Source organism: Durio zibethinus, chromosome 10 (assembly GCF_047325235.1).
Source record: "Durio zibethinus cultivar Kanyao isolate XHJ-2024 chromosome 10, ASM4732523v1, whole genome shotgun sequence".
In the NCBI taxonomy this organism is placed as follows: domain Eukaryota; kingdom Viridiplantae; phylum Streptophyta; class Magnoliopsida; order Malvales; family Malvaceae; genus Durio; species Durio zibethinus.
In genome coordinates, this window is record NC_143171.1 from 3,540,687 (window position 1) to 3,563,057 (window position 22,371).

At 31.3% G+C, this 22,371-nt stretch overlaps 2 protein-coding genes across 10 annotated transcripts; one reads left to right on the top strand and one right to left on the bottom strand.

The window, feature by feature from the left end:
• Positions 1 to 989: 989 nt before the first annotated feature.
• LOC111292358 (protein BRICK 1-like) lies at positions 990 to 22,231 on the top strand. 9 transcript variants are annotated; one of them, XM_089766463.1, is made up of 4 exons: positions 990 to 1,249; positions 1,348 to 1,464; positions 14,574 to 14,749; positions 19,511 to 19,567. In XM_089766463.1, the coding sequence occupies exons 1-4, from the start codon at positions 1,117 to 1,119 to the stop codon at positions 19,550 to 19,552; spliced, it is 468 nt and encodes a 155-aa protein (XP_089622589.1). In that variant the 5' UTR covers positions 990 to 1,116; the 3' UTR covers positions 19,553 to 19,567. The 9 variants fall into 9 exon arrangements, with proteins under 9 accessions (XP_089622589.1, XP_089622590.1, XP_022740423.1 ...); XM_089766464.1 differs by lacking the exon at positions 19,511 to 19,567 and adding an exon at positions 21,862 to 22,231 and having other exon boundaries at positions 992 to 1,249; XM_022884688.2 differs by lacking the exons at positions 14,574 to 14,749; positions 19,511 to 19,567 and adding an exon at positions 21,862 to 22,231 and having other exon boundaries at positions 998 to 1,249.
• Positions 2,599 to 8,815, bottom strand: LOC111292356 (nodulation receptor kinase-like). Its single transcript, XM_022884685.2, has 15 exons — positions 7,740 to 8,815; positions 6,728 to 7,226; positions 5,943 to 6,409; positions 5,669 to 5,819; positions 5,479 to 5,550; positions 5,326 to 5,394; positions 5,128 to 5,199; positions 4,969 to 5,040; positions 4,706 to 4,881; positions 4,326 to 4,552; positions 4,095 to 4,221; positions 3,953 to 4,021; positions 3,658 to 3,841; positions 3,350 to 3,482; positions 2,599 to 3,218 (listed from the first exon to the last, which is right to left on the bottom strand). The coding sequence occupies exons 1-15, from the start codon at positions 7,831 to 7,833 to the stop codon at positions 2,865 to 2,867; spliced, it is 2,766 nt and encodes a 921-aa protein (XP_022740420.2). The 5' UTR covers positions 7,834 to 8,815; the 3' UTR covers positions 2,599 to 2,864.
• Positions 22,232 to 22,371: the final 140 nt, after the last annotated feature.

Sequence of the window (22,371 nt, forward strand, 5' to 3'; positions counted from 1 at the left end):
ACATGTTAAATTAAACGAGAAATCATATGAAAAAATTAAAAAAACAAACGATGTATTTTTGATTTTATGTTTTTTATATTTTAAATAAGTGAAATTTTTTATTTTTTTTTATAACCTTTTAAAAACTTCAAATCATTTATCTTTTTTATTTTTTTGTCTTTTTTTTTTCATAAAATTTTGTACTAAAATATTTTAGTGCGTTTCAAAATTTTGAAAAATAAAATTTCAAAATGTTTTCAAAGTTCTTTAAAATAAATGTTTGAAAGCTTTTAAAAATTTATTTTTGAAAAGTTACATGATTTTTTGAAAATTTATTTTTGAAGAAGTGTATTTTTTTGAAAATTTATTTTCAAAAATTTGTATGAAAAAAAGGAATTAAGTAATTTTATTTAAAATAATTAAAAAAAAGGCTATGAAGTGATATGATTGGTGTACATTTAAAAACACTAAAAAAAAAGTGTTTACCATGTTTTCTCTTTTTTTTTTTTGCAAAAAATAATAAAAATTAAAAAAATTAAAGAAAAACAACATTAACCAAAAGAGTCCAAATAAACATTACAGTTAAATATACAAAATCATTATGAATGATGATGGCTTGCCTTGAAAGAGAGATTAACTGTTTTTTCACAAAAAAAAAAAAAGAAGAATTCTTCAAGTTAATGAGCGCGTGCGCTTTCGTTTTATTGTTTAACTGCCAATTTATTTAAAAAAATACGAAAGTAATTTTGCATGAGTTCATTAAATTTGATATAAATAAATTATTTCATTGTTTGAATTTGGATTATTTGGAGGGTATGAAAATAAATTTTTATGAATTCATTAAATTTAACATAAATAAATTATTTAAATCAATGTGACAAAAAAAATGATATTTAACAAAATTTACAAAAAAAAAAAAAAAAGTCTAACTGGAAAAGGAAAACCTGCCACTTATAAGTCCACAACTAAAACCAACCAACCTGGGCCCAATTTTATTGTACCAAAAGAAAGGTTCTTTTATTTTCTATTTTAATAAAATTTAAAACAAAATATCAACGAAAAAACCGAAATAGGCGGGGGAGGAAGATCTGTAAAAATCGGCCATCTTTTTCGGATAAAAAAGGAGAAGGGAAAGAAATGGCAAGAGCAGGAGGGATAACGAACGCCGTAAACGTAGGGATAGCTGTGCAAGCCGATTGGGAGAATCGCGAATTCATCTCTCACATTTCCCTCAATGTTCGTCGCCTCTTCGAATTTCTCCTACAATTCGGTATAATTTACTTCTTTTTTCTCTTAATTTTAAAATTTCAATTTTCTATTATTACCTTTTTTTTTTTTCAAAATTATTAATTATTTGTATGTTTGAAGAGGCTACCACGAAGAGAAAATTGGCATCATTGAACGAGAAACTGGATACCCTGGAACGCCGTTTGGAGCTTCTTGAAGTTCAAGTTGGAACTGCTTCCGCTAACCCTTCTCTTTTCAGTACGTGATTCCAATTTTTAATATTGTATTTGTTCCCTTATCTTTGTCGTGATTCTGTTAGTTTCCGACATTGTAGAAATCAAAGTTTTCTTCTTTTTTTGTCTATATATAGTAACCTTGTTGATTGGTGAATTTTGTTGTTTGTTTCTTTCGAATCTGTCGTGTTTGTGGGACATTATTATCTGCTGTTAAAAATTTCAATGTTTCATCTTTGCCTTCGGTCCTTTTAACCCTTCTTGATTGCTTTTCTTTTTTGAGAGAGAGAGAGAGAGAGATTTTTTGGGCTTTTTTCCTTCAATAGCTTGGATTGAAGCCTAGAGTTAGCCAATGTTACCTCCAAAAACGACGTCTAAAAGTTCAAATCTTCGTTTCCTTTTTAACAATCAAAACATAGATATAAAGATTGGAACTTGACATCTTTGAGAAGGATGCTGAAGTGCTTGGCCGCTGAAAATTGCGACTCCTGCCTTGATGGACAATGGCAAAAATAAAGTTATTGCTGATGCTGAAATGAGGTTGCTTATCTCCTTAACTAGAAGAAAACAAATTTGTGGGTTGGAGTGGATCGTAGATTTGAATGTTATCAAGGGAAAGGAAAGAGGCTTTCTTTCTTTTCTTTTTAATAAAAAGAAAAACAAGTTTTTAGTTAGCTCCATGGTTGTGTTAAAATAGTCACTTCCACCTGAAATTAAGACCCATTTCACTTCATGTAACCCATTTCGCTTCATGTAGGATTCTTTCTGCTTTGTTAGTCTGCTCAAGGTCAAGGATATTGAATAGATAACTAAAATGGCTGCTTTTGGCTCTCTTAGTCATCAGTTCATCCCTCTTTGTAATGGTTATCCCATTTCCAATATGAACTGTTAGATGTTCAAAAGGTTTCTTGTATGTTAAATAATGTCAATATAAACATTTTAAGGGCAATTGCTTTAATATCCCCTGTAGTTGAGTTCTCAGTCTTGACTGAGGATTCATATTGCAAGATGTCTATTCTTAAGCATGGTAAGTCATCAGTTGCTTAACAGTTATAAAGTTTAAATATGGTGGTGTAAGTATATAACTTAGTAACACTAAAGTCATCGATCAGATAATTATAGCTTAAATCATCTGAACTGTCTAGATTGGTGTTGCATCTTTCTCCTAACTACATAGTGGGAGTGGTTGATAAAAGAAGATGCAACAACTTGGCTAATTACCTAGGCAAAGTGAGGAAGGGAGGGAGGAAGCGGGGAATGTGTAGTAATGCAACATTAAAGGTCTGCTGCAACAGTAAATACTTAAACTTCAAAATAAATGGAATAGATTAAGGTGCATAGTCTTACATTGAAAAAGCATGGAATAATCATTCCTGTTAGCCGATTGTCATTTTTATCTTGATAAACATCACATCCACCCATCTTTTATCTTGGCTCTGGAGGAGCCAATGCTTGTGTGTTAATTGGTGAGGGTTCTGATGCAGTTGGGATAGGTGGTAAAACTGTCTTTTTTTCCATAACTATTGAGAAGCGATTGGACCCTCCCAAACTATATATGCTGTCTATGGACTTCATGTATTCTGATGCATTGTTCTCTATGATCAAAGCATCCTCCAGCTCTCGAACGATGTCAGCCATACATGGTCGATAAGCAGAAAAGGGCTCAATACATGCCAATGCTGCCTCAACTACTCTCCACATTGCCTCGGCATGGTACCCTCCCTTTATATTAGGGTCGACAATTTCATCAATCTTTGACTCCCTTATATAAGGTTTTGCCTGCATGGGAAGGTGTTTCTTTGTTACTCTCTTTTTCTTGCCTTTGGTTGAATAATAATAAGAAATTTCTAATATAGGAGAGGTGTCTGTTCAACAATCTAGAAATGAAAAAACATGAGATCAGATGATACCCATTCAACCAAACTCCATTCATTCCGTGGCCTGTGTATGTTTAGAGGCTCCCTTCCACTTATAATTTCAAGTAGAACCACACCAAAACTGAAGACATCACTTTTTGCAGATAGATGCTGGGTTGAATAATACCTGAATATCAACATAAATTTTTAGGCTTCTTGAAATTTTTTTAAAGAGTAAGTAGGCAGTGGCTAACATTTTTGTTTTATGGTTAGATTGACCATAGTTTGTGTACTCAAGTTGCTTCTAAGGAAACAGATTAGTTCAACAAAATCTAAAATAGGTAGGAAACATTGATTCTTACTCTGGATCCATGTATCCTGCGGTGCCTCTTACTTCAAGGGAAGCATTACTGTCTCCTTCTTGAGGGGCATATTTCGAAAAACCAAAGTCTGCTACCTTAGCACACATGGTATTGTCCAAAAGTATGTTGCTTGATTTTACATCCCTGTGTATAACGCCCGCATAGGTATGAAGATACATCAAACCTGAAAAATGGGAAATGCTCATTAGACACTTCAGTAGGATCAATATTCTTATTTTGTTGTTGTAGAGAAAAATCATATATCATTAATAGCTGAGCATCTTGAGTTTCTTACCTCTAGCGGCACCAAGAGCAATGGAAAGCCTGGTTGGCCAGTCCAAAATTTTCCGTTTTGCTGCTTCCCCTATTAATTAACTGATGATCAGAGAGTGATGAACAGCATACAAAATAAAATAAGGGTTTCTGGTGATAAGTACCATAGAGTCTATCTTGCAGAGAGCCATTGGACATAAAAGGATAAACAAGGATTTGTTGGTCATTTTCACTGCAATAACCTAGAAGAGGAACCAGGTTCTCATGCCGAATAGCCGAAAGAAGGTTTAGCTATAAATATATTGAAAATAGTTAGCAATTTGCATATCTTTAACATGTATTGCAGCCATAGATGGAAGATTCTAAGATGACAATTTATGGATAAAGACGTTTACCTCATTCTCGAATTCCCGAGTTCCTTGAGTTGAGGTAGCTGATCGGACCTTCACTGCAACTTCCTGGCCATCAGGTAGAGTACCTCGGTACACAGATCCAAAGCCACCTTCACCAATCAAGGTTTTGTACTTTTGGGTGGCAATCTCAATATATTCTAGAGTGTATGTCTGTATAGATATTGACCTAACAAAAATTTCATCTGTGCTAGGTATGGAGAACACCAAATCTGCATTTTCAAAGATCTTAGGTAAATCATTCACTTTTGACTGAACGTAATACACACTAGAGAAATGCTTCAAAATCACTGAAAACATTTATATTAGCTTCTTGGAAATGGATTAAAGGGATTAATGAGTAAAGAAAGAGTGGATTTACTCACTCTTTGCCATGGGGAGTCGTTTCCCATTGTATTTTCTCCTAGCCATTAGTTTTTGTCTGTAAAGGCAAACAAGAACGGCTCCAAGAGCAACAGTAACCACAGCAGATCCACATGCAGCAGCACCAATGACAATTCCTTTTGTTGGACCACTTGATTTCTGGGGACATGCTCCATAGCTGAAATATTGATGCAAAACATCAGTTCATTTTCTTTTAAATCTTCCATTGTTCTTCAAAGTCATAGAAAATGGATTAGTTCCTTACTCAGTAGTTAGTTTTGAGCTATTCAAGCCAGATGGAAGGTCATTGTCAAGTTGAGGATTGCATCCATAGTATCTGGGGAAGAAATGACATGATTAGTTTCTACCAGATAATAGCTAGTTTCATGGCACAATATAAAACTTTCTGTAAGAAACAACTCACAGTGTACTCAAGTCCGGAAGTGAGATAAGAGACTCTCGTAGAGGTCCCTCAAGTTCATTGTTTCTTATATCCCTGAAAGTTAAATGTAAATCAATCAATATCTGATGCATAAAACTTTATAGAGAAGAAATTAATATGGTTCGGAATGTGGTAAGCAAATAGAATAGATAATAGTCTTTCAAATTAAGAGAAGATTACACTGATGTCAAATTGGAGGATGATGGGAATGTTGGAATCTCGCCACTGAATTCATTGTTGCTCAGGTTCCTATGAGGTCACAATCAATTGTAAGAATACAGGATAGAGAGTAGATAGTACCTAAAACAATAGCAAAGAGCATGGAGATCATACAATATTTTCAGGTGGGTCAGATTTGTGATACTTGGAGGAACTGGCCCATGAAATTTACTTGAAGAAAGATCCCTGAAATTATATAATAATAAGGAACATAGTCATAAGAACATAGGAATTAAGTGGAAGAGCTGTTATCAATAAAATAAAGCAAGTGCTATATCTTGAAGGGAAGAGTATAAAATCTTACAGATCTGTGATGAATGTGGAACCATTGACGGAGTTGCAGGCCAGACCTTGCCAGGGATCAGGAAGGCATGGGTCTCCTGACCAAGCTTCCAATAAGGCATTCCCTTGGTCAGCCATTAACAACTCCTCTTTTACCATCTTTATCACAATCACTAAGTAAAAAGAAATAAGTAAGAATCTTGATTGCTAGATAAACTGTGAAGCATAAACATTTAGAATTAAACTTGAACATTGAGAAAAGAATAAAAATGGAGACAAAAATTTGTTAGATTTACCATCATTGTAATCTGTCTGTTGATCCCTTGGGCGCACCTGCAAGATCTCAAGGGCATTGCAAATGGGTCCAAGTTCAGATCCATTTGATACCTTAACCAAGGTCAAATTCAGAGACCCATTAGCTGTTACATTGAAAACAGCCTCTCGATAGTTTGATCCATTTGCCATTATATCAAAATTCTCCCCTTTCCTCTCATTGTTGATGTAAATATCAAACATCCTTTGGCCAATTCTTGTAACAGTGTCATTGAGCTCAAGAAAGTAGAGAATCACAGTGTAGTTGTAGTCTCCATCATCAATGTCATTTTGCAGGAACTCCAATCGTTTTAAATCTGTAACAGCTGTTTGTAGAACTTTGAGGGGCACTGTTGTATTACCATAGTTGTGGATCATAACAGGGGAGTTGGCTGTTAAGTAAAGACTTGATGCGGGTTTCCAAATTCTGTCATATCTGTCTTCTGGGTACCTGAAGTTGGCAAATACGCTTAATAACCAGAATTTGCAACTTGATACTCTATTTCCACTGATTCATAACCGTAGTAGCACTTGTTTCTTTATGGTGAATAACATGATTAATCATTTATCTCTTTTACACTTGTGCTTTGTGCATGTTGATTGTGCTCTGTGCCATCCTAAAGGTTAACTACGCAATCAAAATGATGCCTTTTTCCTGCTTTTATGTCCTTTAAAGTATTCAGCTTCTAGAATCATTTTACTGTTTTATTTGCTGAGACTAATCTTATCATACTTGTTTGTGGGTTTTAAGGTTATAGAAATCATATACCTGGTCTCTCCAGTGCCCCCTAGATCAGTTCTGTTAACCAGCTTCAGAATATCGGATGATTTATCCTTTAGATACTCTGAATCATTCAAAGGCCTTAGTTCGATACTCGATATGTAGGGATCCCCTTTTTCATGCACTAAGCAGAAGTCAGTATAGCTATCAGTAGCTCTGAAAATTCCCTCCACCACCAAGTCCCCCGAAGAATTCACCAGGCCGAATGGTGTGACATCAATTGAAACACTAAATGAAGAGTCAAACTGAGCCCCCTCTGTTTCACCAACAGGGAATGAACCCGTTATCAGATAGTCTTGATCTTTAATTGTCGGTAAGCTATAACATCTTTTCCCTGATTCAATGTCAAAAATTCGAGCTCTTTCATTTCCCTGATTCAAGTCCTTGCAACTTTTTCCGTCGGTAAACCATCGATCATCAGGTGTCCACTGTAGACTATTATTATCTGTAAAACTTGATTTTGCACAGCATGCTATGCGCAAGAAACCTGCAAATATTTATAGCTTAGACCATCAAATTTGGTCAATATTAACCTCAGGCTGAAAGAATTGAGAAAAGAGTTGAATCCTATCAGAACATGTAACTAAACGGATCATTTCATTTCAGTTTCACCAATTAGAACAACAGATCTGCCTTTATTGATTAATAACATCATGTGGAACTTGTTAATTTCCATTTTAATGTTTGATCCAGGTTGTCCAACCTATATTCTGACAAAACATTCCACAGACAAGATCAAACCTAGTTGACTGTTTCTCGAAGGATAATCAGATTTGAGAGTTACTAACACAATCTATATCTTTCAGACTATGCAATGAGATTAAGATTCATTCTTTCCTCTACTAAGTTTCAATTAAGATTCATGAAAAATATTTGATTTCATCAAACATTATGTAACAAATTTGGTTCAAATCCTATAAAAGTGTCATACAAGAGCATGGTCAAGAGTTTTTGTCTGATACGTGATGAATGATAGAACAAAATATGTTGTGATACTAACCTTGTGCAGTAGTTGTTGAAAGAAGATTGAAGAAACAAAGGATAAATAACACAAAACATCTTAATATCCAATAAACCAACTCTTCCATCATCATCTCATCTTAAATCGAAAACGCCCCATGTCGGGTTATCAAAATCATAATCAAGCCAACCAAGTTCTCAGACTTGCACCAACTATTTGGCTAAGCCTTCTGAAAACCAAGAACCGAACCATTTTTTAAACTAGCTGTTTTTCTATGCTTTTGATGATGAAAGTATCTGAATTAACCTAATAATTCGGATCAAAACGACGTGTTCCTCTTGACGATCATTGAACCATTGAAACTTATCAAAAGTCCTAACGATTTTTCTCACACATGGGGTGATAACAAATGACATACAAATGAAAACAAGGGTAGAGGTAGGAAAAGAGGTTGATGATACAGGTTTGACTTCAAAATGTGAAAAGCAGAGGAGCTTAGTTTGCTAAGAAAGAAGAATGAATAAGAATAATACAAAAGTTGATTATCAAATTTATGTTAAAATATTGGTAGTAATTAACTAGTATTATTAATTGTTTAAATTTGTTTTGGTGGTGGATGGTCATCAATCTCATCTTCGTCTGCCTCCGTCTCTCTTCTTGTCTATTACCCCATGGAGGCAACATCACGGAAAAATAGGCCATTGGCTACTCTAGTATTAAAAAAACCATCCAATAGAGTTAGCTTAAAATTTTTTTAAATTCAAATATTACCTTTAAATTGTACAAAAATAAATAGTATTGTTAAGGGTATTTTTGGATCTAAAGGACAAATTGATTATTTTTTTCCTTACATACTATCAGTAAACGGTCAGAGATTTTTTATTTTAGGTTAATTTAATATATCAAATCGACTTGAAATATATAATATCACGTCAGTTCGGTTTTTGTCACTATTCTATCTTATAGATTCTTCATCTTCTGTTTATAAATAGAGTCATCTAAGTATTATTTATTCATCTTACTTTCTTCTATTTTTTTTTTTATTTTTCACTTTCCTTTCGATTTTTTATAATCGATTTCTAACTTGACATCGAAGTGCAAACACAAAAAATATTCTCTACCTTTGCTCTTATTTACTTTTTTTTTCTTATATGATTTCAGGGTTTTCACCGTCTGTTTGAAGCTCGGCACCAACAAGCATAAAGTAAATAATATTCGATAAAACTTAGACAAAGGAAATGAATTATTGTTATTGTGATATACTATAATTCAAATACAGTGGTTTTAGATAACAATAAAACCGTAAGTTTTATCATTCATGAAAGCTATACATGAATGTATATTTGATTCAGCTAACTCGGTCAGATGTAGGTAATTCTAATGCTCAAACCAATTAAAATAAAACTGTCAATTTCCACAAACGTGTAAAGACAATTATGATGAGTTGTAATCCTTTTTAGCAGAATTAAAAGCTATGTTTTATAGATTGGAGGATTGGGATCTCCCTCAGATCAGATGTAGTGTTTCTACATGGTCAAATATATCCTGCTCAAACACAACATTGTTGAACCAGTTACCATCACAGTTTTAGTAAAAAAAATTTCTTTTTTTCTTTGAAATCAGCCACATCCTGAAGTTTCATGGAAGACAGGAGAATATTTATATCAGTTGTTACAGCTAACATTATTAGTTTAAAACCATTGTCTTAATATTCTAGATGAATAAAATTGACGTATACCTGCAATTCGATCATAGGAGGTCATCAGGTTTATTTGGTCATACTAAGATGTTTGCAGACTGCCAGTTGCCAATGACCATATTATTCTAAACACTTTCTTTTAAGAAGGGTCAAGACCAATGTTTGGCTCAAACCTTTGCATGTATGTTTTAGGTTATAAGATTATTTTATGATCATGAACCAGTTACCCTAAACCCATGCACTTTAACTATAAATGATAGAACCAAGGTTTCATCCAGTTAGTAATTACCCAGGATTAGGCTATAAGATTGGTATTCCTTGAATATATTTTGATAATATTTTAGGTATGACTCTGCATAACCCCTCTTTCACACTTTGATAGTGATTCCAAGTAATAGTTAAAAGTAGAAAATGTCATCCTTTAGAAATTATTTTATGATCGTGAATTCCATTCGAAGTTGGGAGAGACTTGAACTGATCAAATTTACCTTAATGCACACGATTGTTTCTGTCACTCAAGGAACATGTCAAGGGCAAGTGGGTCAACCCTGTGTATCAGTTCAAAATTTTGGTTAAACCAATTAATGTGCTGGTTAAATAAGATTCTTTTGCAAATCCATCCAGTCAGACAAGGCCAAAAACTTGGATGATTGGTTAGATTTTTTTGAGTTTAGATTTAGAATAATAAAAAAGTTTGCTTCCTGATAATCCTAGCAGCATACTTCTATACGCTCTTGATTTGTTTACTGATATAAAGGAAATACAATTCTTTGCTAAAGCCGCCTGTCACCCTATAACTATTTTTAAGTATATTATCATTAAAAGCTTGGATTCTTTGTTTTGTCAAATTGATCTGAATAATATAATCAACTTTGTGAAATCATGCTCAAGTTTGTTAGCCTGTTTCCAGTGTGTTAGTTGAAGGCATATTCGAAGCATTAAACTTTGTCTATAGCTGATACATATGCCCAAAATTAGCAATGACTGGCTTCTGTTATTAGATTTCCCATTTTTAATACCTAATCAAATGGGTAATACAACTATCAAGCAATGGTTTATTTTCCAGGAACTCTTGCAAGAGTACTGAAGCCTTTTGTAATTGGCCTGTAACAATTTGGCAGGATAGAAGCCAAGCTGATATTATGTAATTCATGCCAGCAGCATGTAGCCTTTTTGGTATAAAAAAATTTCTTCTAAGGATATGGAGGTTAGATTTGTCACAAGAATAAGTATATATCTCTGCTGGTTTTTGAGAATTATATGATCAGTGAGCCTTTGTTAGAAATGAATAAGCAAATTTCACCCCCCATAGGTGTATTGTAAGCAGATATAATGTTAGATTGGTCTCAAACCAATCGGTTCAAGTGTTATAATTGAATGGTTGACTAAGACAAACCATGAACCTTCAGTTTTTCTTATTTTTATTGTAACTGAATATTGTTTACTTTTGCCAGAGTATTGGCAAAGGAAATTTATGTGCTAAAACAATAAGAGGAACAAAAGTTTGCTCCTCTGCAAAAATAAAATAAAAAATTATTTCTAACAACCTTTTTATAATATTGATTATGAAAACCAAAAATCAACTTTCTTTTCAGCTGATTAGAGCAGAAAATCTCGTAATTTGAAGGCTTTTCAGTTGATTAGAGCAGATAATCTCTTTAGGTGGTATCCATAAGCATGATTACAAATCCAATAGCAGAGAAACAAAGAAAGAAAATCTCAATCCATTTTGTGCTAAATAAAATGTTTGTTAAGCATTCCTCTGTGATTTTCCCTACTTCCATTCACAATGAAATGGTAGATCAAAGAAAATCCTATAGAAGCGATCCGACATAATATTTTAAGGAAAAATTTCTCACTTGAATATATCAATACTAAAAATATACAGATGAATTTCAGACTTGGATCATATGGTAACAGCCTAGCCTATCATATCCAATCAAAACAATTTCTCTGGTCTAATACTGAATAACAACAGTGAGGGTTGGAGTTTTGGACAGTTAGCTAAAAGGGTTTGATTTCGGTATCATATCAAGGAACTTGTTAGAAGAACTCAATAAGTTATACTTTGATTTTGGATAAATGGCAACTTTATTTATCCCTCAAGCAGAGTAAAAGAACCTGCTACCAATAAAACTGTGCAAGCTATATCATCGACTTACATCAACAAAAAACAAAGGTAATCTAAGTTATATGTACAGAAAAAAGGTTTACATATCTTCCAGTTGTGACAAAGACAAAAATTCCCAGCTACATCCACCTGATCCAAGCCACTTAAACCGGACAGCAGTAAGAATGAAGTGGAATTCTGACCAATGACCATGCTTCCTGCTATTTATGTTCATATAAGATGAAATAGATGTGAGCATTCGAAGCAATTTTAAGCGGATTTCCTTTCAGTGGGTTGATCCTTGTTAACTTCCCATTCCAGTCGCCAACTGGTCTGATCAAGTCAGAAAACTTCAAAACTGTATTCCAAAGGAATTACATGAATAACATAGTGCTATCTAAGAACTAGCCATGTAACAATGAAAAAACGTGCTATGAAAGCGAAGATGTCTGCATAGCCTATTTCGTATGGAACCAAGAGGTGCTTTGAGCACGCGTTTACCTTATAAAAAGGGTCTTTTTTGGTTGAAAGAAAGAAGTGATCGAGAGCAATCAAGAGAAAATAGAATGGCCTACGAAGCCTAAAAGCTTTCCAAACAATATAAGCTTGTATACAAGTTTGTATAACTGCTAGTGGTGCAGGAAAGTCGACGTGAATAGTTAACCCGAATATGTTAGAAACTGAGGTTCTATAAGCAGGATGAGAAGTTTCATGAATGAAATTGAATCGCTCTTCGATAACAGAAGAGAAGAAGAAGAAAAGACAGATGAGAAAGATGACGGAGAAAACAAGTTTAATGATTCCTTGCATGTTATTTGGGGTTCATTAACATAGGGATAGGCTGAGGAAGCAGAGAAGGATGTTTGAAAGATTGGTTATATTTGAAGGCAAATGCATCTGCGTAGGTAATTCCAAAGTTTTTGTAAGCTAATAAGAATCCAAATTCAATCATTTTAACATAAAAGAAATAATGACTTCTTCTTCTACTCCTCATCCTTTTGGTTTTGGCTTTTGTACTAACTGTATGGATTTTGCTTTACCTTTGTCCATTCAGGGTTTGGAAAACGTGATAATCAAACTTTCATTAACCCCAAACTCTTAAATCCTTGAAAGTAAACAGTCAGTTTGGAGGAGAAAACCTTCCTCTTGTGTCATAGATTAAGTTTGTCAAAGTTTATTGAACCAAGCTAACTTGTTTCTATCATCCAAAGAACATGCCAAGGGGATTTCAGTGATCACCTTGAATCAATTTAGTTGAACCATAAACACAGATGAAATTGAAAATTCCTTCTGAAAATCTATCCAATCAGCAAAAGCTAAGAAATAGATGATTGAGTTTTGGGGTAGATTTATTTTAGTTTAAACATAAAATAACCAAGAAGTACTGTTACTAATAAATCTTCCTGTCATCTTGCCAAAAAGCAAAAAAATCCTTCATTACTGTTACCTCATGCGCGGTTTTTGCTAAGTATCTCTCTCTCTCTCTCTCTCTATATATATATATATATATAATGCAGGACTTGTGCATTTGATATTATGTAATTCATGCCATTACCCCTGTGAGCTGCACAGAATAGGGTATTCAATGAGGGAGCATGTTATTGCCTTTTCGGTATAATAAAGTTGTGCTCTTAATATAGAATTTTCATTTGTTAACAAGAATAATGAGTTTGCCTCTTGGAAAATTATGTTCAGTAGCCTTTATAACCACATGAGAACATTTCACCCCCATAAAGCATACTGTTAGGAGATATAAACCTTTGGCTGCTGAGGCTTATAAATTGAAAAGTTGTCTGTGGTATCCTCCATATATCCTGGTTTCTTTTGCTAACCGACTAATGTTTACTTTTGCCCGAGTTTGGCTAAGGGAAATTCATGTATATAAATGCCTGCTAAAAGAGCCAGATGAGTACAAAATAAACTAATTCCAGTTGATTATATAGCAAAAAATTGCACAAGTCAAAAGTTACTAGATCTTGATTTCCTCCATTGGTGAAAATGTATAAATTCAGTACTATTTATGCATTTATAAGCATGATTCCAAATAGAACGATAAAGAAAAGAAAATAAACAGTTCATTTTGAACTAAATAGAATGCTTCTTATGCATTTCTCCTTGATTTTCCTGTATACTTTGGTTCTTCTATCCAAAATGGAGTGGTAGATCAAAGGAAATCCTATAGAAAGCTATCTGACCTAACATTGTTAGGAAAATTTTCTCACTTCTTGAATATCAGCAATAAAAAACCACTGAGTAAATCTTAGACTTAAGTCATAATCACAGCTCCCACAGCCTAGCTTATCCAAAGTATTTCTCCAGTCCAATACTGAATAACAAATTGAAGAACGATAGTCATTGTTGGAGCATAGACGATTGTTGATACATATCGAAGAACCTGAGAAAACAGAACTCAAGATAAGTTTTGTTCTCTACCTTGTATATCATTAGAGGCCTACCTAGAAAGTAACCACATAACCAGAAAAAAACGTGCAGTGAAAGCAATGATATCTGCATCACTCTTTGCCTTTGGCACCAAGTGCCCGCATGGGGTTACCTTAAGCGGGTCGTTTATTGAAAGAAATAAGTGGTTGATAACAACCAATAGATAATAGTATGACCTAGGAAGCTTAAAAGCTTTCCAAGCAAGATAAGCTAGTATAACAGCTTCTAGTGAAGGAATAGAAATGTAAATGGATATCTCATAAGCAGAGGATGCTCTATAAGCAGCATAGGAAGATTCATGAATGGAAATGAGTCGATCTTGTCTAGAATATGAGAAGTAGAAGGAGAAGAGACATATGATGAAGATGAAGAAGATAACAAGTTTGGTGATTCTCTGCATTATGTTAGTTTCTTTTGTGGTTCATTAACATAAACATAAAGGAAGCACAGAACAATATTTGAAGGCAAGTCCGGAGGTAGTTCCAAAGTTCTGTATGATTGAAGTATCCGAATTCAGCTGTTTTACTCAAAAAGATGAAAATGACTTCTTTGTGTCTTCATCCTTTGGTTTTGGCTTTTCTACTTAATGTAGCTCTAATTCTGCTTATCCTTTATCCATTAGAGTTTGGACTACTAAAAGATCATGGAAATGTGCAAAAGGTTTTGCGTTCGTTGAAAATTGAAACTAAAACCATTATCAGAGGAGCCAACAGATTGGAAGCTGTGTTTTATAGATTGGAAGATGGAGATTTTCCTAACATCTGGCCTGCTACTTCGTCAAAATCCCGTAGCATTGCAGTAAGTTATGATTCTTGGAGATTTTCTAAGAGCTTAAGTTATGATCTTTGATGCTTAAAGGATTATATTAGATTTGAGGATTTTCTAAGAACTTAGGTTATGATTTTTGGAGATTTTTTTAAGAGAGTAAATTATGATAATTGAATTATCAGTGATTTTCTATAAACGTAGCTTATGCTCTTTAGATTGAACAGATATTCTATGAGCATGACTATGATTCATATATTATGCGAAGACTTTTAAGTCATGTTTGATGCATAAAATTATAAATAGGATAATAATCATTTTATATCGTGTTTGATTTGTATCTAAAGAGAATGATAGAAATTGTAAGAAGGATTAATATCCTTTTGATGTAGGATTATTCAATCCTCCCCAAGTGAAGAAGATTATTTTTAATCCATGGAATTAAACTCACTTATCCAATTATACCTTTAAAAATTGTATGAATAATTTAAATTGTATAAATTTTGAAGAAAGATAATTTTGACAAATAAATAAATTATCTTATCATATCCTAACATATATCAGACATAAAATAAGATGATATTATTTAATATACTCCTATTTATAATATTATATTATCTTATTCTATCATAATTTTGTGTATCAAACATGACATTAAGGACTTAGATGATGACCTTTGGATTATATAAGGATTTTCTAAGAGTTTAAGTTTGATTTATAAATTATAGTAGTGAGTGTAAGTAAATGATTCGATAAATTTTGTATTAAAATTTCAATAAATTTTAAGAAATCAATGATTCAATGAATTTTTAGAGTAATTATATTAGTTAATAATTAAATATTGCTTTTGAGATTTTGTATTTAAGAAAAAGTCTAATTACTTTGATAAAATATAAATTTATAAATTGAAGAGATTTTCGTTACGACTTATAATGTGGCATATTTTATAAGTTAAAATATTATTAAAAAGGATGATTTGATTATTGGAGGTTCTATGGGTTGAGAAAAAACATTTAATTTAACAAAATTTCAAAGTTATTTGTTAAGTATTACATGAACCTTTAATCATGGACTAAGATTGGACTAATGCTGTGCATTGTTAGAGTTAAAAGTATAAAATATTGAAATTAGAATTGAATGATATTTTAAAATTTTGAAGGAATTATTTATGGATTATAATATTTGAGAATTTGTCTTGATGAATTTAATTCGAAATATTATAATTGTTGTAAATAGTTTTATATACGTTAAGAAAAATATTTACTTGATTTGGTTTTATATTTTTATTGAGAAAATATTTAAAATTTGAGCATGCGAGTTGAAAGTTTGTATAATTAATTTGAAATTTGATCATTATATTTTTATTTGGAGTGTAAAGAATTCTCTCCGTAGTTAAGTGATTATTTGTGGTTATAATTTGTAGCATAATATTGGATTTCTTGGAATTATATTCTTATGGAAAATATTGCCTATTGTGGTACAAGGTGTGTGTACTTAGCAAGAGATTGGATTTGTGGATAAAAATTAAAATTATGGTTATCTAAATGATTTAGTAAAGAAGTTGGTTTTGAAGGAGTAATTCATTTATAGAAAAATATATATGTTTTAATTAAGAATGATTTTTGAAATCTTACAAGTGCAAAAGATTATTTATTTTATGATCATGTCTTAATAATTAGTAATGATTTTGTGTAGTTTGTGATATTGAGCAGGGATTCAATTTTTGAAAAAAATTAAGAAAAATTATGAATAATGTGATGCATTTGGTTATTGTTCATAACTATACTTTTGGCATGAATTTAAGTATTTGGGGTTCTCATTGTTTAAATTTTAAATTTTATAAAAGAATTTTACTTCAGGATTAAGATGCATAAGTTTTGACTTTGACTTGAAAATGATAACAATATATTTGGTAAAAAAAAATTTTTTTTGAGACATTATGGTATTTATGAGAATTGTGGAGAATAAGTTGTTATATAATAATTAGTCTATGAAATTAGAAAGAATAATATTTGAAATTAAAGATAATTTGAGTAATCAAATATTTATGTTTGAATTTACATAATATAAATTATGGATATGATCTATTACATCGATTTTATATATTTTATATTGGTTAACTGATAAAAAATTTCATATTGTCTATGCAAAAGAAAAGATAATTATAGTACGTGATATCTTTTAGGTGACTAAAGAATTTGTTGATATTTTTATTCAATTTTAAGGTTGTTATGGTCATGAATACCTAATGTGAAACAAATTACAAGAGATTTTGTGGATATATGCTTTTTTAGCTATAAAATGATTTATGAAAGTTAATTTGTTAAAATTTTATTAGAAGAAAATAACATAGTATGCAATAAAAGTCCGATTTGATTTAAATTCTAAATTTTTATGTTGTTATTAGTTGAGAATGTGATGAATATTTAATAAATAAGGATTAATGGATTTTGGGTAAGAATATTTTGTATCCCTTCTATTTTTGAGATGTGTTATCATTGATTGACATTTTTTAAGAAATACTTATGTCATAACTTAAAGATAAATATTTTTATAACAATAGTCATAAGACAAACATTCGGTGATTTATTTTGAAGTTTGTATGAAAGTAATTCTAAGTCTCAAACTTATTGGGATAAGGACAAGGAAGAAAAACGTTTATTTTTTGAATTTATGGAACAAATGATTGATAAATTTTAGTTGATTAAGGAATTATTTAAACTAAGTAAAAGAATTATACCAAAATTCAGATATTAGATTTGTAGTTTCAAGTGGTTAATCATTTATAATCAAATATGTCATCACTAAAGATGTTGTAAGGATTATCAGGTAAGAAAGGTTAAGTTTACATTATGTAAAAATATTTGAAGTTCTTGATAAAGCGAAAAAAATTCAATATAAAGAATCTTACCAACTTAAATATCTATTGTACATATTGTGTTACAAATCTATGTTGAGAGAATATACTCTTGATTCAAGTTGGGTGGTTCAATATAAGCATTTAGAAATTCAATATGTTATAAGTTTTAACATATAAAAAATATCTTATTCAAATGGTTGATAGAAAAAACTAAGATTTGAGGTAAAATGATTACTTTTGTAAAAGTTTAATGAAACAATTATATTGCAAGATAAATGATTTTAGAAATGAAAGAATAAGGTGTGGATACAAATCAAGTTTTGAGGACGAAATTTTTTATATAGAAGGGAGATTATAATACCTTAGCCCAAATAATAATTGGATTAGACTATTATTAAAGCTCATTAATTTAATTAAGATGTTAATTACTAAATAAAAAGTGGTTAAAGTGTTTTATCAAAGAAAAACTTAGCTATTCTGAAACAGAAAAGAAAATGAGAGTTTTTTTTTTCATCTTTCTTAAGTTTAGAAAACATAAAAAATCAAGTTGAAAATTTAAAATTAAAAGCTACAATCAGATTAATGCCTTAAAAAGGATTCTATGCCCTCTTTTTATTAAAAAAAATATTATGTTGGTTGCTATTATTTGAAGTTGAAATTATGAGAGAAAAATCAAGTAAATTATGAAATCTTTTAGTAATCTTCATGATATATTTGAGAAAATTATTGGATTTTGTTTTATTCATGCTATTAAGACTTAATAATGATTATTGAATATATTTTAAAGTTGAAAGTGAGGATTTAAGTTTTTAAAAATTAAAGGAAAAATTATGTTTTTGGATAATATGTTATTATCTGTAACAGTAAATTAAAATAGAATTTGTATTAATGGATAAATTATTACTATAAGTATTATATATCATTGGAAAGTTTGTTAAATCTACTTTTTAATGAAATAAACGGAAGTCAATTTTAAATTTTCTATGAAATGTTGTCTAATTTTTACTTAAAGATATATAGGTTGTATAGCAATAGCATTAGTGATGAATTTCAAAAATTGTCTTAAATTTTATATAAGGAATTACAAATTGAGCCTTATATTTTTGGAAAACTTATTGAGCCTATTTTCCAACAAAATAAGTAAAACTAAATTTTAAGTCTCCTATGAATAAATAAATAATTTTTATTAGAAGGTGTACATGTTATTTGGTAGCAGCATATGATGTGGTTGCAAAATTTATTACAATTAATGTATAAAGGAATTAAGAGATGAACCATATATGGTTAGAAAGTCTATTAAGTCTAGTTTCTAACACATTATAAAAATTTTAATTCCAAATTATATATCTTGAGATATAGTCATTTTAGTGAAAATAGCACAGGTTGCCTGAATTAGCTAGTTCAATTAATTCTTGAATAACTTAGTTGTTTTAGTATATATGATCTCAAAAAAGATTGATTAATTTTTGATATGTTGAAATGACTTTGAATAGGCTATGAATTATTTTGGAAAAAAAAAAGTAAGTGGTGGAATCGAAATGAGATAAATAGATTATCACATACTTTACTTATTTTCAAACTTATGTATATTTGTATGTTTATAAATGAGTAAATGTTTTATTTTTTTTTTATTTTCGATATATGAAAATAGGATTATGCATATGATTATTTTATATTTTTGCTATGTAAATAATAGATTATGCTTATGAATGAAATAAAAAAATGATTTGTATTTAAAAAATAATTTTATAATAGTTACGTTTTTACATCTTTGAAAAGTATGATTATCGATATCAAAACTAGTTTAATAGAATGATGATCTTTAAAATATTTTGATATTATGATTTGATTAATATTAAATGATTTATATGATATATATAAAAATTATATTTAATCCGATACAGTGTGAGATACTAAGTTACTTCTGTTTTCAGACAAATGTTACTTTTGTCTACAGAACTAGTAACTTGACATGAAGCTTCAGAGGAACAGGCAAGCACCAATTCTTACAAAGCTAGAAAAAATCATGTCAACAACACTAGTCAAAAAATGAACTTGGATAAGGGTAAGTGTACTTAAAGGTTAAGGAGTACAAACACAAGTTGATATTATGGAATTTAATATTCATATCAAAATCAAACTTAGCCTAGTTGATTAATGCAGTAAGAAACTCAAATACCAGCATTTGTAATTCCTTTATGGCCTCCTTTATACAAAAAAGAAAAAATTAACCGAATATTGTTTAAGTATAATCATATACCTCCATTCCTAAGAGAACTTATGGACCAAAATATTAAGGTCTTGTAGAAAAATAAAATTACAAATTATTTTCATAGAATTGAAGAAAAAACCTTAAATTAACTATTTTTTGTTCATTACAGAAACTGGAATAAGATTAAAATATCCATGACGCTATCAAAGTAATAACCATGGAACAAGAAAAATCCGTGCTGCAAAAACAAGAATGAATGCTGCCAAAGCGGCGTAATCTGACATTCCTACATTGTCTAGCTCCCTGTAGGTCAATGAGTGTGCAACTACCTCGAGTCTGTCATTCGTTAAAGAGGAAGGAAAGGTACAGAACAAGAAGGAGATAATAGAATTGCCTACGAAGCATCAAAGCTTTCCAAACAATACAAGCATAGGTAACACCTTGTACAGCTTTAAAAGGAAGAAAAATGGTTTCACCTGGAATGGTGAAAAACTAGGCTTTATAAGGAGGAAGGGAATTTATACTAACTAACATGAATTGGATAAAAGCTTGGATGGTGTCATTGGAAAAGAAGAAGATGATTATTATAGTTGGTATAAGGAAGATAATGATTTTAGTCATTACTTGCATGCTAATTTCTTTCTGGATTCATTAGAAACATATTTGAAGGCATTTGCATTGAGGAGGTAGTTACTAAGTTTTGTAAGAGGATGTCTTAGTTGAAGAATATGAATTCTAAGGTCATTTTAATTGAAATGAAGAAAATGACTTCTTGAAGTTTTCATCTTTGGTTTTGGATTATCGTATGAATTGTAACACTCAAATGTACTTATCCTTGATCCATTCATCATTTGTGCAAAAGGTTTTGGAACTTTATCTTTGTTTGCAGCTTAACAATTTGGACTATAAGACAATCATCCGTATGAGAACTTTGTGAGACTCCTATCTATGATGGTTATCAACGATGTAGCCTTACTAAAATCTAAAATTGCTGCTAAAAATATCATTTAACTAAAACTTTTGTTTGAAACGCATTATACATGATTTTGGAACTTCTAGTTTTGATCAGAGCTTATTTTAGCAAGATTATCATCTGTCTTTTGTTTGAGTTTTGAATGTGAGTATTTTGATACCAATTTTAAAAATTTTTGTTAATTAGCTAGAATGTTTGTATTATTTGACCAAGTTGTATCATTTGAATTTTGGAGACCTGAAATTTTGAAAACAATAATTTTGGAGAATTTTGGAGTTTTTTATTGTCAATTTTGTATGATATATGTTGCTTGGCATGCTTATGGGATTCATGTCATGACTATGCAGCATTGGTATGTTCTAAATCATTCAGGTCTTTAAAAAGTCTCTTTGCATAAATCAGGAGTCATGGAATTTATTTCTAAAAAAATGCATTACTCAGGTAGATCAAGTTTACCCCAATGAGCACACCTGTTTGGCTGTTTCTATCACATAAGAAACAAATCAAGGGCATTAGCTTAACTCCTAGCATCAAGTTACCTGAACCAATCATCTGCAGATTAGCTGAAGATTCTTTTGAAAATCCATCCATTTAGAAAAGGCTAAGAAAACGGATGATTGGATATTCCTTAGTTTTTAGCCTTAAAGTAATTTCCTTTTCTGATAATCATCCTGTCAATATCGTTGCATGCTCATAAGCTCTAGATCTTAAGATGCCCATCCCCTCGAGTTATTTGATCATTGGCAGAGGTGTAAGACATGATTAATCTATATACACACACACACACATATACATATATGTGTGTGTGTGCGTGTATCTGAAAGATGAATTCTTTGTTTTGTCAAATAGATTAAAATAATCAACTATGTGACATTGTGCTTAAGTTGGTTAGCCAGTTTCCAGCAAGGCCTCTTCGATGCATACGAGGAATAGGTGGCATATTCAAAGCATTAAACATTGTCCATTGCTGATACATACTGCCAAAATCAGCATTCATATACCTGTTTCTGATAGTTTTGCAGTTTGATTGGGGTATGTTACATAATGGAAAAGCTGTTGCCAAAAAGTTACTGTATTTATCAACCATGTTTTATTTCCAGGAATTCTTGTAATCATGAAGCCTTTGGGAAGTGTCTTGAACCAAGTTTTCAGGATGAATATGCAAGCTGATTTTCTCTAACTGATGCCACTTTCCCGTTCAGAGTGTACATAACAAACAGGGCTGCTAAGAGACTACGATAGCATATCCTGAGGAAAATCATGTTCAACATAAATTGGATTGGCTAGTTCATACATAAACATCTGTCCCCTAAGCACACCATGGATCTCCATGGCTAGTTCCATTTGCTACTGACTGATGTTTGCCTTGTCTAGAGTTTTCTTTAAGGAGAATATGCATAATTGTTAAGAGGATCCAAGGACCAGAATATCAAGGTCCTCAAGAAAAGTAAAATAGCAAATTCCTTTTAACTATTTCTCCTTTTTATAACATTGATGATAAAAAAAAACATAAATCAACTAATTTCAGTTGATCAGAGCAAATAACGTAAGTCACAAGCTATTACATTTGTTTTCTCAGTTGTGAAAATGCATACATGGCATGACACTAA